Source organism: Nuphar pumila, chromosome 17 (assembly GCF_984573655.1).
Source record: "Nuphar pumila chromosome 17, dmNupPumi1.hap1.1, whole genome shotgun sequence".
NCBI lineage: Eukaryota > Viridiplantae > Streptophyta > Magnoliopsida > Nymphaeales > Nymphaeaceae > Nuphar > Nuphar pumila.
In genome coordinates, this window is record NC_143265.1 from 53,940,664 (window position 1) to 53,958,174 (window position 17,511).

At 37.2% G+C, this 17,511-nt stretch overlaps 1 protein-coding gene across 3 annotated transcripts in view; it reads right to left on the reverse strand.

Moving 5' to 3' along the window:
- Nucleotides 1–15,174, reverse strand: part of MAG2 (RINT-1 / TIP-1 family) — a 38,504-nt gene extending 23,330 nt beyond the window's left edge. Inside the window, exons 1-2 of one of the 3 annotated variants that reach the window (XM_089993322.1) lie at nt 14,776–15,174; nt 13,965–14,072 (exon numbers count right to left, since the gene is read on the reverse strand). In XM_089993322.1, the coding sequence (XP_089849448.1) occupies nt 13,965–14,072; nt 14,776–15,073 (406 nt within the window). In that variant the 5' untranslated portion in view covers nt 15,074–15,174. Of the gene's footprint in view, nt 1–13,964; nt 14,073–14,775 lie in introns of those variants that run through there. The other 2 variants (XM_089993324.1, XM_089993323.1) reach the window with 2 other exon arrangements.
- Between the last annotated feature and the right edge of the window lie 2,337 nt (nt 15,175–17,511).

Here is a 17,511-nt window from a genome sequence, read left to right on the forward strand (position 1 = left end):
TTCGTTCTGCTATGCTGGACAGGATTACATGCAATGTTTATTGCGTTTTGATTGTCACATAGAAGAAAAGATCGAATAATTGTCTCCCCAAGATCACTCAATAAGTGTCTAATCCATGTGGCTTCTGTCGTGCCTGCAACCATCGATCTGTATTCAGTCTCTGTACTCGATCGTGCCACTGCCTTTTGTTTTCTGCTGCTCCAGGACACTAAATTGTGTACAATATATACACAATATCCAGAGACAGATCGTCTCTCATCTGGATCCCCTGTCCAATCTGCGTCTGTATAAGTGATGAGTTCATGTCCTCTATGCAAATTATCGTTCTTGCGATAAACAAGTCCGTCTCTTATAGTTCCTTTTAAATAACGTAGAATGTGCTTCACAGCTTCCATATGACCCTCCGTTGGGGCATGCATAAACTGGGATACCTGATTGACAGCATAAACTATATCAGGTCTAGTAAAGGTCAAGTACTGTAACATTCCCACGAGACTTCTATACATTGTAGGGTTGACACAAAGATGACCATCTTCAGAGCTCAGCCTTTGATGTAATACACTAGGAGTACTGACTGGTTTGCAATTCGTCATCCCGACTCTTTCCAGAAGGTCAAGAGTGTATTTTTGTTGCATGAGTGTCAATGTGTCTTGTTGTCTGTCAACTTTCACACCAAGAAAGTACCTCAACTCCCCTAAATCTTTCATTTTGAAAGTTTTCATTAAAAACTGCTTCACGTCTTGCACATGATTATCTGAACTCCCAGTGATCACAATGTCATCAACATATATAAGAAGAAGTATAACAATGTCTGCCTTTTGGCAAATAAAGAGTGAATGATCCAGAGAGCATCTTCTAAAACCATAACTCTGAATTTGCATAGAGAAACTTTCAAACCAGGAACGGGACGCCTGTTTCAACCCATACAGAGATTTCCTTAGTTTGCACACCTAGGCAGTAGGGTCCTTCTCGACATAACCAGGAGGTTGCTCCATATACACTTCTTCCTTTAAAATACCATGCAAAAATGCATTTTTAACATCCATCTGGCTAAGGCTCCAACCTCGATCGACTGCTAGGGATATGATGACACGAATAGTACCCATTTTGACTACCGGACTAAAAGTTTCATCGTAGTCTTCACCATATTGTTGTGTGAATCCTCGAGCAACAAGTCGTGCCTTATATCTGTCAATGCTTCCTTCAGGCTTATACTTTGTTTTATAAACCCATTTTGAGCCAACTACATTCTTTCCTTCTGGCCGAGGGACTATTTCCCAAGTCTGGCATTCATGAAGGGCTTCCATTTCTTCATTCATAGCTTCAGTCCAATGACGAGATTGAAGAGCTTGATTAAAACAAGTGGGTTTAGCCTGTTTTGTGAGCTGAGACATAAACAACTGGAAATCAAGGGAGAAGGTCTCATAACTTACCCATCGCTGAATAGGATGCTTAATGCGTGACGGCCTTTGAGCCGGATCATTGGCGATGCTTTCCACATTCCTCGGCTCTGTATTTTTATCCCGTCTAGTGTATACCTACCCAGAGAAGCGTTCTACTGGGGTTGGCTCAACTGGGGATGATTCAACATGTATTTGTGAGTCATTCGTCCCTACTCAAGCCGAAGGAAGGACAATTTGTCTGACATGTTTCTCCTGTATTAGCAAAAAGATTTGTGCTCATCCATGGATCATATACTTCTAATTCTCGAGATGGCACCGCTGCAGAGTCATTGACCTGAAAATTTCGTTCGTCAAAAACAATATTTCTGGAAGTCCTAATACGTTTTGTAATAGGATCATAGCATCGATAACCTTTGTATTCATCTGCATACCCAACAAATCTGCACTTGACAGCCTTGTCCTGAAACTCATTTCGCAGAGATGAATCAATATGTACATAACATACACAACCAAAAACACGCAGCTCATCATAAGAGGGATGTTGCCCGAACAAAGTATAATAGGGAGATTTACGATCCAAAAGTGCCATAGGAAGACGATTTATGATATGAACAGATGTGTGAAAAACTTCTGTCCAGAGACTAATAGGCACATTGCTATCATGTAACATGCTCATCGCACTCTCAACAATATGCCTGTGTTTCCTCTCTGCAACCCCATTTTGTTGAGGAGTATGAGGGCAAGAAACCTATCGACTTATTCTTTTATCCCGAAGAAAGGCAATAAACTCGTTCGATGAATACTCTCCTCCACCATCACATTGTAAATGCATAATATCACAAGCAAACTTTGTTTTGACCATCGAATGGAATTCCCGAAATATTTGAAAAACTTCATGCTTGTGTTTTAAGAAATATATCCAAGTATAACGGGAATAGGAATCAATAAGGATAACATAATAACGACTACCAGAAAGAGAAGGAATAGGTGTGGGTCCCCAAACATCAAAACAAATAATCTCAAATGGCTTTTAAGCTCTTTTATTTATAATATGAAAAGGAAGAACATGACTTTTGCAGAGTTCGCATGAGGAACATTTATTATTATTATCAGAAAATAAACATAAACTAGACTCTGGAATGAGGCCATCAGATACAAGGTTTTCAACGAAACCTCGATCACAATGTCCCAAACGACTATGCCAAATATCTGGCTTATTACAATGAGATGAATTAAAAACTGCCAATGAAGGAAAAAACAAAGACTCTGAAGGCGAAGACACTGAAGAATGCTTGGACGACTTCAACTGGAGGACTGGGACTGAAGACGAAGACACTGAAGGAATCTCCTTGAAGACGTACATGTTTCCTTGTCGCTCCCCCTTAGCGAACGTCTCCTTCGTTCGTAGATCCTTAACATAAACAGAAGAGGGAGTAAATTCAACAGAAGAATTCATATCGTCAACAAGTTTAGCTACAGAAACAATGTTCTTTTTAATATTAGGAGCAAGGACATTGGACAAGTGAAGTGAGGACTTTGACATAGGGATATATGCATTGCCAGTATGACTAATGGAGTGATAAGTTCCATCTCCCGTAACTATACTACCTTTTTCAAAATAAGGCAATAAGTGAGATAACTTACTCGCATTACCCGTAACATGCGTGGCGGCACCTGAATCAACATACCATTCGCCTTGTTCATTTTGCTTGATCGTCATTTGTGACAATGCTGATAACAAAAGTGGTTGCACATCTGTGGATGGCCCTTTTGTGTCCACAGCAGTAGCGGATTTATTTTCAATTTTGTTTATTTTTCCTCTATTCTGTAGATTGAACCAACAATCAGCTTTCACATGTCCTCTTTTGTTACATAAGAAACAAGTGGGCACTCTCCTCTGATTCCCTGTGTTAAAACCCCCTGAAATATTAGGTGTAGGCAAGATACCACGTCCTCCCTGCCCAAAACGTCTGCTGCCTCTGCCTCCTTGATGCCCGCCATTGCATCGTCTAAAACCTACAGAAGTGTCCATGGCCAAAACTGAATGAGGACGGGCTGATTCATTTCCTTTTGCCCTTTGCTTCATAATCATCTCATGCTGGAGAAGTTTCGCTTGGAGGTCGTCAAAAGTGGGCAAGTGAGGAAGGCATGATAAAGCTGTAGTAAACATGTCAAAATCAGGACCCAATCCATTGAGGAGTTGTTGAACTTTATCTTTATCTGCAATAGCACTTCCAACAACAGCCAATTGATCAGTAATACTCTTCAAGCGGCCTATGTATTCCATGACTGTCATGGAGCCTTTCTTCAAACTTTGAAATTCATTTTTTAAGAACATAACTCGGGATTCTGATATCTGAGAGTAAGTCTGTGACAGCTTACTCCACAGATCCGCCGCAGTGCAATCATCTTAAATAGTAACCAACACTTCTTGAGAGAGTGTTGACGTAATATAAGCAACTAAAGACTGATCCCGCTTCCTCCAAACTGTATACTCTGGATTCTTAATGGAAATGGTAATTGTGTCACCTTTCTCATCCTTGGTTTCCTGCAAAATAAGCCGTGGTGGTATAGGAACTAAACCATCCAAATGTTCATCGAGATCCTGACTCCGTATAAAAGGAAGGATTTGCCTTTTCCACGTCAAAAAATTAGAATGAGTAAGTTTTTCTGTAACAAGTTGACTCAAGAAATTGGCAGAGGGACCGGATGATGAAGACGAAGAGTAATCCATATCAGTAGAGTAATGAATACGCAAACAAGATGAATGAAAAGAAATAAACAGATTTGAGATCACTTAATCAATCAGAAAAAAAAAACTGTAATAAGGCAGATACTTGTACGACCAAAAATACTGCACAAAGAACACTAAAACAGCAATGGAGGAAGGAAAGAAAACTTGTGGAATCAAAACTGGTTTGAAATAAAAAAGGGAAACAGCAGTCGGTGATGTGTTAAAAAAAATGGGAACCAACACAGATGATAGAGTAACAGAAAAGAGAAAACTTAGGATGAACACAATCGATGAGCACGCTGAAGGAGGAACACGCTGCTGCTGTTCCAGAGATTTCAGAAGAAGGAGATATGTTGTTACTGTTTCAGAAGAAGGGGATACGCTGCTGCTGTTTCACAAAAGAAGGAGATATGTTGTTACTGTTTCAGAAGGGGATACGCTGCTGCTGTTTCAGAAGATGGAGATATGCTGTTGCTGTTTCAGTTGGAGGAGATATGCTCTTTCAGAACTCCTTCACGCACAGGGAGTTCAGATGTTCACGCTGACCCCATCTCGATGAACACGCTGAAAGAGGATACACTGTTTCAGAAGATTCTTCACGCACAGGATGGCCTGAGCTCTGATACCATATCAGATTTTTATATCTGGGACAGCATCTACAGGTAACAGGGCGAGAGAGAGAGAGAGAAACCAATGGTTGGGGCGGCTCACAATGCACGACCACCAAGCCCTAACCATTTTACATAACAACAAATATACAACTATCCTTGTAATATCAGAGATATTACAAGGATGCCATTAATGAGAGTAAAACAGCATGTGTTTCATTAACATACCATGCGTATGGATCTGGATCCATACGCATGGTATATTTTAACAGAAAGATCACAAAAAACAAAGCTTGTATGAAATTTATTCTCAAACCGAAGGTACTAATGATGAGCACAGTTTGTTTTGCTTGTTTGTTGATTGTGAACCTTTAGGTGAATTGACAACTCTTTCCAAAGGTCACAAAGCAATTGGTGTGAAATGAATGTACAAAGCAAAGAAGAATGAAAGAGGTTAGGTTGAGAGTTTTAAAGTAAGAATGGTGGCGAAAATTTACAAAGTCAGAATTGACTTGTAACACCTGAGAATTTTTTATAATTTTCTGATAAATAAAGATGAAATTTATGTCTCAAATTGGTTTGAATTTGGAATTTAATTTCATTTAGAGTTGAATTTTCATTTGAGTTTGAATCTCAAGTTAATTTGAATTTCAATTTGGATTTCAATTTCAATTTCAATTTCAATTTCAATTTCAATTTCAATTTCAATTTCAATTTGCGAGTTAATTTTAATTTGGGGTTGAATTTCAATTTGGATTTGAATTTGAATTTGAATTTGAATTTGAATTTCAATTTCAATTTGCGAGTTAATTTTAATTTGGGGTTGAATTCCAATTTGGAATGAATTTCAATGTGGATTTGAATTTGAATTTGAATTTGGGATTTGATTGCAACTTGGATTTGAATTAGATTTGAAATTTATTTGAGAATTTATTTGGGTTTGGAAATTTCATTTTGAATTAAGGGAATTAGAACCATAGGGTGGGACGCCCCCCTATGTGGGGCCCTCCTACTTACCTAGAAGTCTCTACTTGGTTTAAGTCAAAATATCTAATTAGTTTCTTTATTTCATGTATAGGCCTAATTAGCTAATGGGTTTAATAGTTTTCATAATGTGTAAGACTCCTAATTAGCCTAGGATTTCATAAATTTACATGTAATGCAGTGTCAATTGAAATGAGGTAAGCTTAGGAGGGAGTTTCCTTATTAGATTAGAAAACTCCTAGGAAAAACTTGCTTACAAGTTCTGTTCATGGATTCAGGAGCTAGAGAATGACATTAGGAACAACATTAGAAATTTTGTTGTAAACCACCAGAGGGCACTAGTTATTCATAATAAGCATTTTGATCTGAAGTTGTTGAAGATTGCTAAAATTCGTTCAGCATCTGTCATTGTTATGTTTAAATGAATTAAAGAAGTGAAGAATGCGCTATTTCAAATGGTCACTGATAATGATTGGGTTTTCTAGTGTTCTGATGATGCAAAAGTCCAAGCTATCAAGAGATAAATTGTTGATGACATGTGGTGGGATAATATCATTTATTTTTTTGAGTTCACAGAGCATATTTAGGAGATGTTGAGGGTTGTTGATCGAGATGTATCTATGTTGCATAGGATCTACGAGATGTGGGACACCATGATTGAGAAAGTGGAAACTGTAATTTTTTGTAATGAAAAGAAAAATCCTGCCCTTAAAGACTTAGCTTTTTATAATCATGTGCAGAAAATATTGATAGTACGATAGGACAAGAGCAACACCCCTCTGTAGTGCATGGCTCATTCATTGAATCCAAAGTACTATGAAAAAAAGTGGCTAAGTGAAGTGTTGGTCGATTACCACCACATAAGGATTCAGAGTTAGCAAGAAATAGGGTTTTATGTTTTAATAGGATTTTTTGAGATGCAAAAAAAAAATGAATGTGAATAGTGAGTTTTCGAAGTTTCTATGGAAAATTTGATGGTTTGGAGGGGGTTGATAGATAAAGATGATGACTATCCTTTTGCACGATGGGTCACATATGAATATGACTACACTTTACTTCAACATATTGCTTTCAAGCTACTAGTAGAGCCTGCTACATCTTTTTGTCATGAAAGAAATTGAAGCACATATGCACAAATTCACAACATTAAAAGAAACAAGCTTACTAGCAAGCACAGAGAAGATTTGGTGTCCGTGCATTCTAACCTCTGATTGCTTTCACGAAGCAAAGAAGAATATAGGTATCTAAATTATAATTTTTTTATTTATTTATAGTTTGTATATTAAGTTTTATACTTTTATTGCATATCTAATACATAATGATTTGATTTCTTTGCAAGCAAGTGAGCACCAAGTTTTGTTATGTTAATGTTGAATTTGTCTCGGGTTGCCAAGACTCGGGCTTGACTCAGGATTGACTCGGCCTGACTCGGCCGAGTCACGAGTCATGCTGAACTCGGGCGAGTGTTGTCGTTTTCGGCTTTACAAAACTCGCTGGAGGGATCGCTTGGACTCGCGCGACTCGGGCCGAGTCACGAGTCAAATAGAATCGAACGGTTCGTGTTAATGGCAATTTTGCAATATTTGTTTCTTTTACCTTTTAAATTGTTAACGAAAACCCTTAAGGTCTTCACTGTTCAACCCTCAACGGAAGAGAGGAGAAGCCGAGAAGGTGTGGTGGGGCTGCAGCTCCAGCCATCTGACGAGAACTCTGGTGTGAACAGCGACGCCGGAAAGGAGTTTCCGGCGTGAACAGTAACTCAGGCGTGGTTTTCCATCGTGTTTATTTTTTTGCGTTTTGTATTTGCATCGCGAACAGTAACTCTAGCGTGAACAATAACGCCGACGAAGGCACATCGACGGTGAATACTGAATAGTAAGGCGTCGGCGCAACTCCGACGCGTCTTCTCCAGCAAAAATAGTGCATCGGGAGATTTTCCGACGCCACCAGGTATGTTTTTTCAATTTTTCCCCTTTTGTGTTTCTTTTTGCCGCTGCGAGAATTTCCGGCAAGATTTTCTGGCGAGTTTTGTGAAAGTATGTATGTTGTATGCACTCGTTACACTGGAGCGTGGGACAAATGAATGTTTTACAACGCCACAAACTTGGAATTGCAAATGGACCACACAGAGCCTTGTAAGGTTATGACTTTGGCCATTTTATCTGGTTCGGTCAACCAGAGAGTGAGTTCAACCTTAAATTTTATTTTGATTTGGTTGACTATTACTTGAGCCTTCGTCATCTACTTGATCAGTCCATATCAAGGTGGTCCAATTCCATGGCAGGAAGGCTGCAAGAGTTCCAAAATGTAAGCTATGAACAAATGAGTGCTTGTCATGTAACAAAATTTTCTCTTCAGACTCTCAGAGACCAAGGAACACAAAAACAATTAATGAAGAATATTAGAGACCAAGAAGCATGATTTCTGAAAAGTCCAAATCTGTCGGTTTTGGGTAACAGGTACAGGTTTTTAGGATTCTGATTTGGTTTCGATTTTGGGTTCTCCCTGTATAAATTTTTTTTTTTTGGCAACGAAGCATGCACTAATGGTTTTTTTTTTGTTGATAACTTATCATGCTAGTGTTAATAGTAAAAAAAAATGATAACTTGCTTATGCTTTTAAGCATATACAATATTCAGTTTGTGTGCATTATGTAGTGTACCATGTATAGTTTTATGTGTGCATCGATTTTTGGGATCATGTGCAGTTTTGACCCACTTGTAAATCGTTTTGCAATCGATTTGAGGATTCATGTGGACCGAACCTCAATCGATTTCAGGTTACAGTTCACTGATTTTCTTTGATAGGTTTGGAGTCTTTGGACTGACCCATAATAAAAATTGGGTTGACCAACTTTCCTTGGTGGGTTTGGACTGCTCTACAATGAAATCGAGAGTGGCTGGACTAATCGTATCTATGTTTTTAACTTTCCTTGGTGGGTTTGTGCATAATCTACTAACCGTATCTATGTTTTTAACTTTTCAAATTTAGCAGTTCTAGATTTATCAAATCATCAAAGAAATGTCAGAAGAAGGATCTTCAAGGACTCCAAGTACAACATTCACTAAGGAAAAGGACCCTGTGTGGGATTTTGGGTTACCTCTTGATAAAAAAAAGAAGAGGGTACAATGTACTTTGTGTACAAAACATATGAGTGGTGACATTAATAGACTTAAGTATCATCTTGTTGGTATTAAAGGAGAGGTGGAACCATGCGACAAAGTCGAAAAATCTGTAAGAAAAAAAATTCGTAAGAATTTGGAGTCATTTAACACAAATTATATAAGAAAAATATTGTAAATGAGATTGGTTCTTTTGTTAAAGTAAATGATATGGACTTGTCAGATGAAAGTGATGAGTCTTCTGAGAAAAGATATATAAAGGGAAAAAAATTGATAAATGATGCCCAAAAGCATAATCTTGATGCTTTTGTTCAAGTGAAGGCAGGGTCTCCATCAATGAAACAACTTGGAATAAAAGCAGCTTTGGATAGAAAAGCTAGAGATAGGTTATATTCAGCTATTGCGAGATTTTTTTATCATTCAGCCATTCCTTTCAATGCAACCAATTCTCCTTACTTTACGAAGATGATTGAAGTTTGTTCCTCAGTAGGAATGGGATTGAAGCCGTCTTCTTCAGCTGAGATTTCTGGAAAATTATTACAAGAAGAAATTAAAAAAATTGATGATTATTTCAAAGAATACAAGGAGTCTTGGGCTGAAATGGGTTGTTCTATTATGGCTGATGGTTGGAAAGATGCAACACAAAGGACATTGATAAATTTTTTGGTTCATTGTCCAAGGGGCATTTACTTCTTGAAATCAGTTGATGCAACAAGTATCGTGAAGAATAAAGAAAATTTATTAAAATTATTTGATGAAGTGGTGGAAACAGTAGGTGCATAGAATGTTGTTCAGGTATATCATTTTGTTCTTTTGAAATTTTCTATTGAACATTGATATTTATAATTTGTCTAGTATGTTAATAATGTTTTAAAATTGAAAAATCGTAGATAATCACAGATAATGCAGCCAACTATCAAACGGCTCGAAAGATGTTGGAGGATAGGAGGAAAACCATATTTTGGACTCCTTGTGCAGCTCATTGCATAGATCTCATGCTTAAAGATTTGTCTAAGATAAAAAGCATAGTTGGATGTGTGGAAAAAGGAAAAAGAATCACGAAGTTCATTTACAATCATACTTTTGTTTTGAACCTAACGAGGACTCAATTTTCTAATAAGAAAGAAATTATAAGACCGGTTACTACAAGATTTGCCACTAATTTTATCGTGCTTCAATCTTTGCTAAAACATCGAAGTGGTCTTAGAAAAATGATGGCATCAAATGAATGGAACAATTCAAAATATTCATCATTTGCTGAGGGGAAAGAGATGGAGGATATTATATTGAATAGTAGTTTTTGGAGAGTCGTAGAATCAACTGTTAAAACTATAGAACCTCTAGTCAAAGTTTTGAGAATGGTCGATGGAGAAGAAAATCCTACAATGGGTTATCTTTATGAAGTTATGGATAGAGCCAAAGAGGCTAGAAAAGAAATTCATGACAATGAGGAGAAAAAGTATAAACCTTATTAGAAAATTGTAGAAGATGAACCGAGCCCTAGATAGAGAGAGAAGAGAGAGAGAAGAGAGAGAGAGAGAAAGAGAGAGAGAGAGAAAGAGAGAGAGAGACGATTGCACAAGAAACACAGAACTCGTTATGTGATTAGGGCCTCTCTCTATGTTAAATAGAGAGAGGCTTAAAAGCATACTTACAATAAAGCCCCATTATAAAAGCAAAATTACAAATAGCATATTAATATAAAAGAACTTTACTTAAAACCACCTATTTTCAACACTCCCCCTCAAGCTGGAGCATAGATATCAATCATGCTCAGCTTGTCACAACATTTTGAGAAATTTGGTCTAGCGAGAGGTTTTGTAAACATATCTGCAACTTGGTCTTCCGACTTTAGATATTTTGTAGTGATATGACCAAGCTTGAACCATATCCCTTACATAGTGGCAATCAACCTCAATGTGCTTTGTTCTCTCATGAAATACAGGATTGTTCGCTATATATGTTGCAGCTTTGTTATCGCACATCATGGTCATGGGAGAGGACACCTTCACCTGAAGATCAAGAAGAACAGTACGAACCCACATCAATTCAGCAGTTGTTTGGGCCATTTCTGATTCTGCACTCGACCTAGAAACCACATTTTGTTTCTTACTTCTCCAAGAGATCAAGTTGTCTCCCAGGAACACACAGAATCCTGTGGTAGATTTTCTATCCACTACAGATCCTGCATAGTCAGCATCAGAATAGGCCACTATCTCCAGAGTTCCACCTTTCCTGAACAATAACCCCTTTCCAGGAGAAAATTTTAGATATCTGAGAATCATAATAGCTGCATTCCAGTGTACCTCAGTTGGTTTGTCCATAAACTGACTAACTTTACTTACTGCTAAAGCAATATCCGGCCTGGTCACAGTTACATACAGTAGTTTCCCTACTAGAGAGCGATAGCTTTTGCTATCAACTAGTTTTGACCCTTCTTCAAACAACTGAACTTTATGATCCATGGGAATATTTGTTGGTTTAGCTCCCAACATTCATGTTTCCTTTAATAAGTCAAGAACATACTTTTGTTGAGACAAAACCATCCATTCACGGCTCCTGGCAACTTCTATACCCAGAAAATACCTCAATGAACCAAGGTCTTTTGTAACAAAGTGTTTTTGAAGATGAGCCTTTGTGGCATTAATAGCTTTCACATCATCTCATGTAAGAATGATGTCATCCACATATACCACCATAACATTATTGTTGTGTTGTGCAAAAGAATATTTCTTTAATCAACTTTACATTTTTGTTTGTTTTGACTTTATGCAGCAATGTGGTGGAAAATGCATGGAATATGTGCCTCTGATCTCCAAAAAATTGTTATTCGTATACTTAGTCAAACATGTTCTTCATCTGGATGTGAACGAAATTAGAGTACCTTTGATCAAATTCACACTAAGAGAAGAAATAGATTAGCTCAAAAGAAACTTAATGACTTAGTGTTTGACCACTATAATTTACGTCTGAGAGAAAAGCAATTAAAGAAAACACGTCTTGACCCAATTTCTTTGGACAATATATATTTGCAAACACCAATGGATGAATGGGTCATGCAAGAAGGAGTTTTAGATGGAGATGAGGTAAAACCATAAAAGTTTGTTTGATATTTTAACTTGATTAAAATTCTTTTAATTTAGTTTTTTGTCTTTCTCTATTGCATGCTAACTCAAATGTGTCATATTTTATTTAATGAAGGATTTCTTAAGGGACTTGAAGATGGAAGTTGAAAACATTGAAGAAGCTAATCTTATTGATGATGAAGGTAGTGATGGAGTTGAAGATGAAGATGCAAGGGAAAATGCAACCACTAGTACTCCAATTCAGCCATTAATTTCTACTTCCAACTCAAGAATTGATTCAAATAAAGTTCCAAATAATAGCACTTCGCCTTTATTTGAGATTTGACTCTTGACTTGAGAATTGAGATATCATATTTTGTAAAAGTGGATGAATTTTGGATGTTTGAAATTTGATTTTATCATTGTGTTATGATTATTAACTTTATACTTATGAACTTTGTAATTTTGTTATATGGTCATGGGTCTAGTATGGTTATTGCTGAGATGCGAAAGTTGATTGCTAAGATGCATTGTATATTGCTCAAGTAAGGTTATCTTTACTTTAGTTTTTACTCTTACTCTTGTAAGTTTTTAACTTAACTTTACTTTATGGCTTATTTCTATTGAAATATTGAATTATTGTTTTGCTTGGTTGTTCGATTTCTTGCTATTAGATGAGTAATTATAAGTTAGATATAGTTTTACTTGATGTTATTTTACTTATTAATCAATTAAACTAGTAATTAAGTCATTCTACAAACCTTTATATGTTTAAATGATAATTTATATATTGTTTTTCTTTTAAAATCAAAAGTTAACAAAACCTGATCCGAGTCACCGAGTTGACCCACCGAGTCATGAGTCAATAAAGAACGAGTCGAGTCCCGAGTCACGGGTTTTAAAACCTTGATCATGACCTTAAAACTTCGAACATGGAATTAGATGATCATGTTCTTCCATTGATATGGGTAATGATGATGATGAAAAAATAAACGAGCCATGATTCTTGTTGCAAGCTGAACTAAGCTTGAGCTCATAAAGAGCTCTAGCTGGCTTGTTTATAAAGAAAAAAAAATCTCTTTTCAACGCTGGAAGTAATAGAATTTGAACTATAAACCTTTAAGCTAAAGTCAAAATAAGTCACTTACAAAATAAATATACTGTGTAGAATTTGAACTCTAAACCCTTAAGCTAAGGTCAAAACAGGTCATTTGCAAAATAAATACATTGTTTCAAAGCTAAAAGCAGTAAGATTTGAACTCCAGATCTATTGCTTGCATGCCAAATGCTTCAGCAATTTATTATACTACACTCCATGATGTAAAATATATCTAAAACACATTTATTACTACTTAACTAGCCTATATGAACCAAGAAAGCCAAGACGAACACCTGTTGTTCGTGTTTGGCTTGCCAATCCTATTTTATGAGTTTGGATGGGATCATTGCGAGCCAAATATGAGCAGCTCGTCTTTTTCCCAGCCTTACATTTCAGCCCACATGTTCCATGAGGCAATAATTACATTACTCAAATTATGTAGATGCCTAGAGGTAACACCTAAGAACAACCCAGGTTAATGTTTAGTCTTTAGACTACACTATGTAGCTCAAATTATAAAAATGCTCAAGTTATAACTAGGTTCAATAATGCCTAGCCAACAACCAGCAGAAACTCTCGACTAACAAGCGAAAACTAATGAATAGATTAAGAAAAAATCACTAAAAATTTCATTCTAACAAGAGATAACATTACACTCTTTTGCTGAGGACACGCGGCCATAAAATGAAGCAACCAATGCATAAAAGAATGAAACTAAACAAATCATGCTTAGAGTTATCATTGTTTATTTTGGTATGCCAAAGAAATATGCTTACAGCGAGAAGGAATAATATGCTTACAACTAAAGGGGGAAAAGGAGCAAAGAGAAAAGAAGCACCTCACTAGCCTAAGTATCATCAATACAGTCCAATAAAGATGAACACAAAACACAAAGTAGGGAATTCAAGCATAATCATAACTTTACAGAAACAAGAAAATCAACAAGAACCTGCATATGCGCGTACAGTTTCTACCCGAGTCACTTCCTTTGCAAGTGCCGGCAATTCTTCAGCCAAAAGATGCTGACTTCGGTTCAAGTCACTGCCTTCAGTTCCATCTAAACCACGAAAAAGGAGAAGAAATAAATAAAAAATCTAAAAAAAACATAGACATCATATTTGAAAGTTAAGCTGCTCGATCAAACCTAGTTTCTTCAATTGATCAAACTTAAAAACAATTTATGTTCAAAACCAGTTTGCAAATTTATCTATCGAATTTGCTTCGTCAATTTCAACCTTTTTCTTTTTCAGTTCATCAAACTCTGAAACAAATATGATGCTAAAAAACCTTCATATCCAAACTTAGTTCACCAAGATTAAACACTGATTTGTATCACTCATTAAGATCCAACAAACAAAAAAATGCTAAAAATACCTTCATACCGAAACTCAGTTCCATAGATCTAACCGTAATTTCTTTCAGTCATCAAACTCGAACGAAATAAAAGACAAAAAAAATCCCTTACAGATTCAAACTCATGGTTGATGAATCAGACCCTAATTTATTCAATTTTCCAAACAGAAACAAATCCATCCCTATCAAACTCACACAGCTAATCTTCGGACCAATCTTTTCCATGCACCAAAATAGGTCAACGAAACATAGAAATCCCTTTGCTTTCAAACTCGGAGTTTTCTATCCAACCCTCGTTCCTCCAATTTACCATCCACACCCCATACTTCTCGTTCAAGCCCTAATATTGAGCAACCCTCCAAAGCACGCGCACATGAAAGAGAAGAAACATAAAGGGAGCAAAAAACCTGAGATCTGGCTTGAGACGGCCGGAGACGAGCACAGGTCGCCCAATTTAGCTCTGATTCCTCCGATCTCCCTTCCAACTCGCTCGGAATGAGATGCATAGCTCAGGATGATGGCGGATATCCTGTCATCGAGGTCGGAGATGTCGCGATCCAACTGCGAGCACCGGTCCTGCAACTGGGCCGCGAGCGACCGAGAGTTGGAGAGGTCGTCCGGGCTCCGGAAGTTGGTCTGGAGGAACGACGAGAGGGACGGAGAGATCTCGGAGATTTGGGGGATCCGAACGCATTCCTCCGTCATCCTCTTCCTCCCATCCGATCGCAAGAGCGCTCTTCTTCTGCAATATGCAGAGTCGCAGACTCTCTCTCTCTCTCTCTCAGACGAAGAAGAAGATTCAACGTTCAAACGAATCAAAACAATGCGGCAAATCTCGTTTTAGGGAAAATATCGCAGATCAATAATCTCGGGATATTTTGAAAACACTGTTTTTTTTAAGGTAAGCGTTGCATCCATTGAAAATAAGGTAAAGATGAGTGAGAATCGTTTACGATGGTTTGGTGAGAATAGTTTACGATGGTTTGGGCATGTTCGGTGAAGGCCTAATGATGCTCCGGTTAGAAGGTTAAAAAAATAAAAAAATATATTAGCTAAAAGAGGTCGGGGTAGGCCTAAGAAGACTTGAATGGAGATGATAAGAAAGGATATGAATGCTTTGAACCTCATCGAGGACATGACATTGGATATAAATGATGGGAGGAGAAGGATATATGTGGAGGACCCAAAATGATTTTCTTTTTGGTTTATATCGCCGACCCCAATTGTTTGGGATGAAGGCGTTGTTGTTGTTGTTGTTGTTGTTGTTGTTGTTGTTGTTTTGGACAATATCGAGAAGACATGGGAAGAAGGATGAGATATAAAAAAAAAGGACAACGAAAAATAATTTTTTATTGCATTACTATCGATAAAAACATGACACTATTAAAATAGGTGATATTAAGAAAATATTGCCTTTCCAAAATCATATCGACCTTCTAAAAAATCGTGATATTTGTTATATATGTTCAAATTAGTAGAAACAATATGAAAATGAGTAGCAACAAATATGGAAGCGATACAGAAGCATCGTGCAAACATGTTATAATATAAAAATATTATCTTTTAATGTACAAAACTAAAAAATATAGAAAACAATTAGGAAGCAAGAGAATCAATTTAAAATGCGGGGGAGAATTGATTTAGAAACAAGTGGTAGCGCATGTGTTTCACAAAAAACATGACCAAACCAGAAAAAAAAATAGCCAAAAAAAAATTAATGTGGTTCAGTTATAGAGCAGACCTACATCTACGGTCAGTTTTTCTCCTCTATCCTTATTCACGTGAATTCATGATAGAAGGTTTCCTTGCTCGCTGACTTATAGCTTACTATCAGACTTCTTAACATCCCGGACTTCTTGCTTGATCGATTTTCCAAAACTATTTTCAATTGTATTCTCACATAAGGAAACCTAACTGGCTTTAGACGACATCTGGACTTTAGATGATGCACCTGAGGAACCGGATCCAATCATAATGAGCCGCAAAGATCCAAAGAACAATGTGATTTGAGATTGCATCACATCTCTTTAAATCCATTATGGCACCCAGTACTGACAATGAAATACTCTTCAAGGAGGATAGCTATGGCACCAAAATGACACACAATGTTCTTATAAATAAATGATGCTACATGTTGACCTTCTACTTGGGGCAAGGACATGGCTTTGATCCAATAGGTGAAGTACTCAATGGCGGCAAGGATATAACGATGATCGTTTGATGCTTGCAAATGAATGATACTTATGACATTGAATGCTCACATGGAGATGCAACATAGGGTATCTACAAACATTTTTAACAATACATTACACATGATAGCATCTATATTTTATTATTCAATTTTGTTGCATACCATGTTGAAGAATAGTTGGGTAATATTGCACCATGTTCAAGATTCGTTGAATCGGTTTGGAGCTTAGACCAGAAGGCCCTAGACAAGCAATAGATGAGTATTCTAGTCTAAATCTGATGAAAGCAAGGGAATCGTGCCTACGATTCTTAAACCTCTAAGGTTGGGATGGATGTATCGGGGGTACCGACCCCTGCTAGACACGATAAGATAGAGGCCTAAGGGTAACTATGATGTAGGGTTAAGGTGGTTCTAGAAAAAGACTTGAAGAAACAGCGACATTAAGTAGGCTAAAAATGACTATAGATGCTATTTAAAATAGGGTTTCATTTCATATCTGACATGAGTTAAACCAAGGGATCGTTGGATAACTAGGTGTGTATGGCAGGGTTAGGATAGTCCACTGGAGGTCAGAGATCACTAAAATAAGTTGTTGGGTGACTGTGATGCTCCAATGGTAAAAACTACATGTTCTGCCAAATTAGTAGGGTGCGATTTTGGCATTTCAGGCCCCAAACGAGTGTAGGGTTTTCACTAAGGCTAGGATCAATTCTAGTGGTTGTGTAGTAGGTCTAGAAAGGTCCTAAAAGGGTCTACACATTCAGGTATGGTCAGAGTATGTGCAAGAAATCGAAAGAGGCAAAACGGGACTGCACTGCTCTTTCAGATGTGGTCTTAGTCTAGATAGCTTAGGCGGCTTTAGGAAAGGTTAAGGACTAGTCCTAAGGTATGATAGAAGTCTAGAGAGTGGTATAAATATTTGAGATATATTTGTAATGAAGGTTGATCAGCA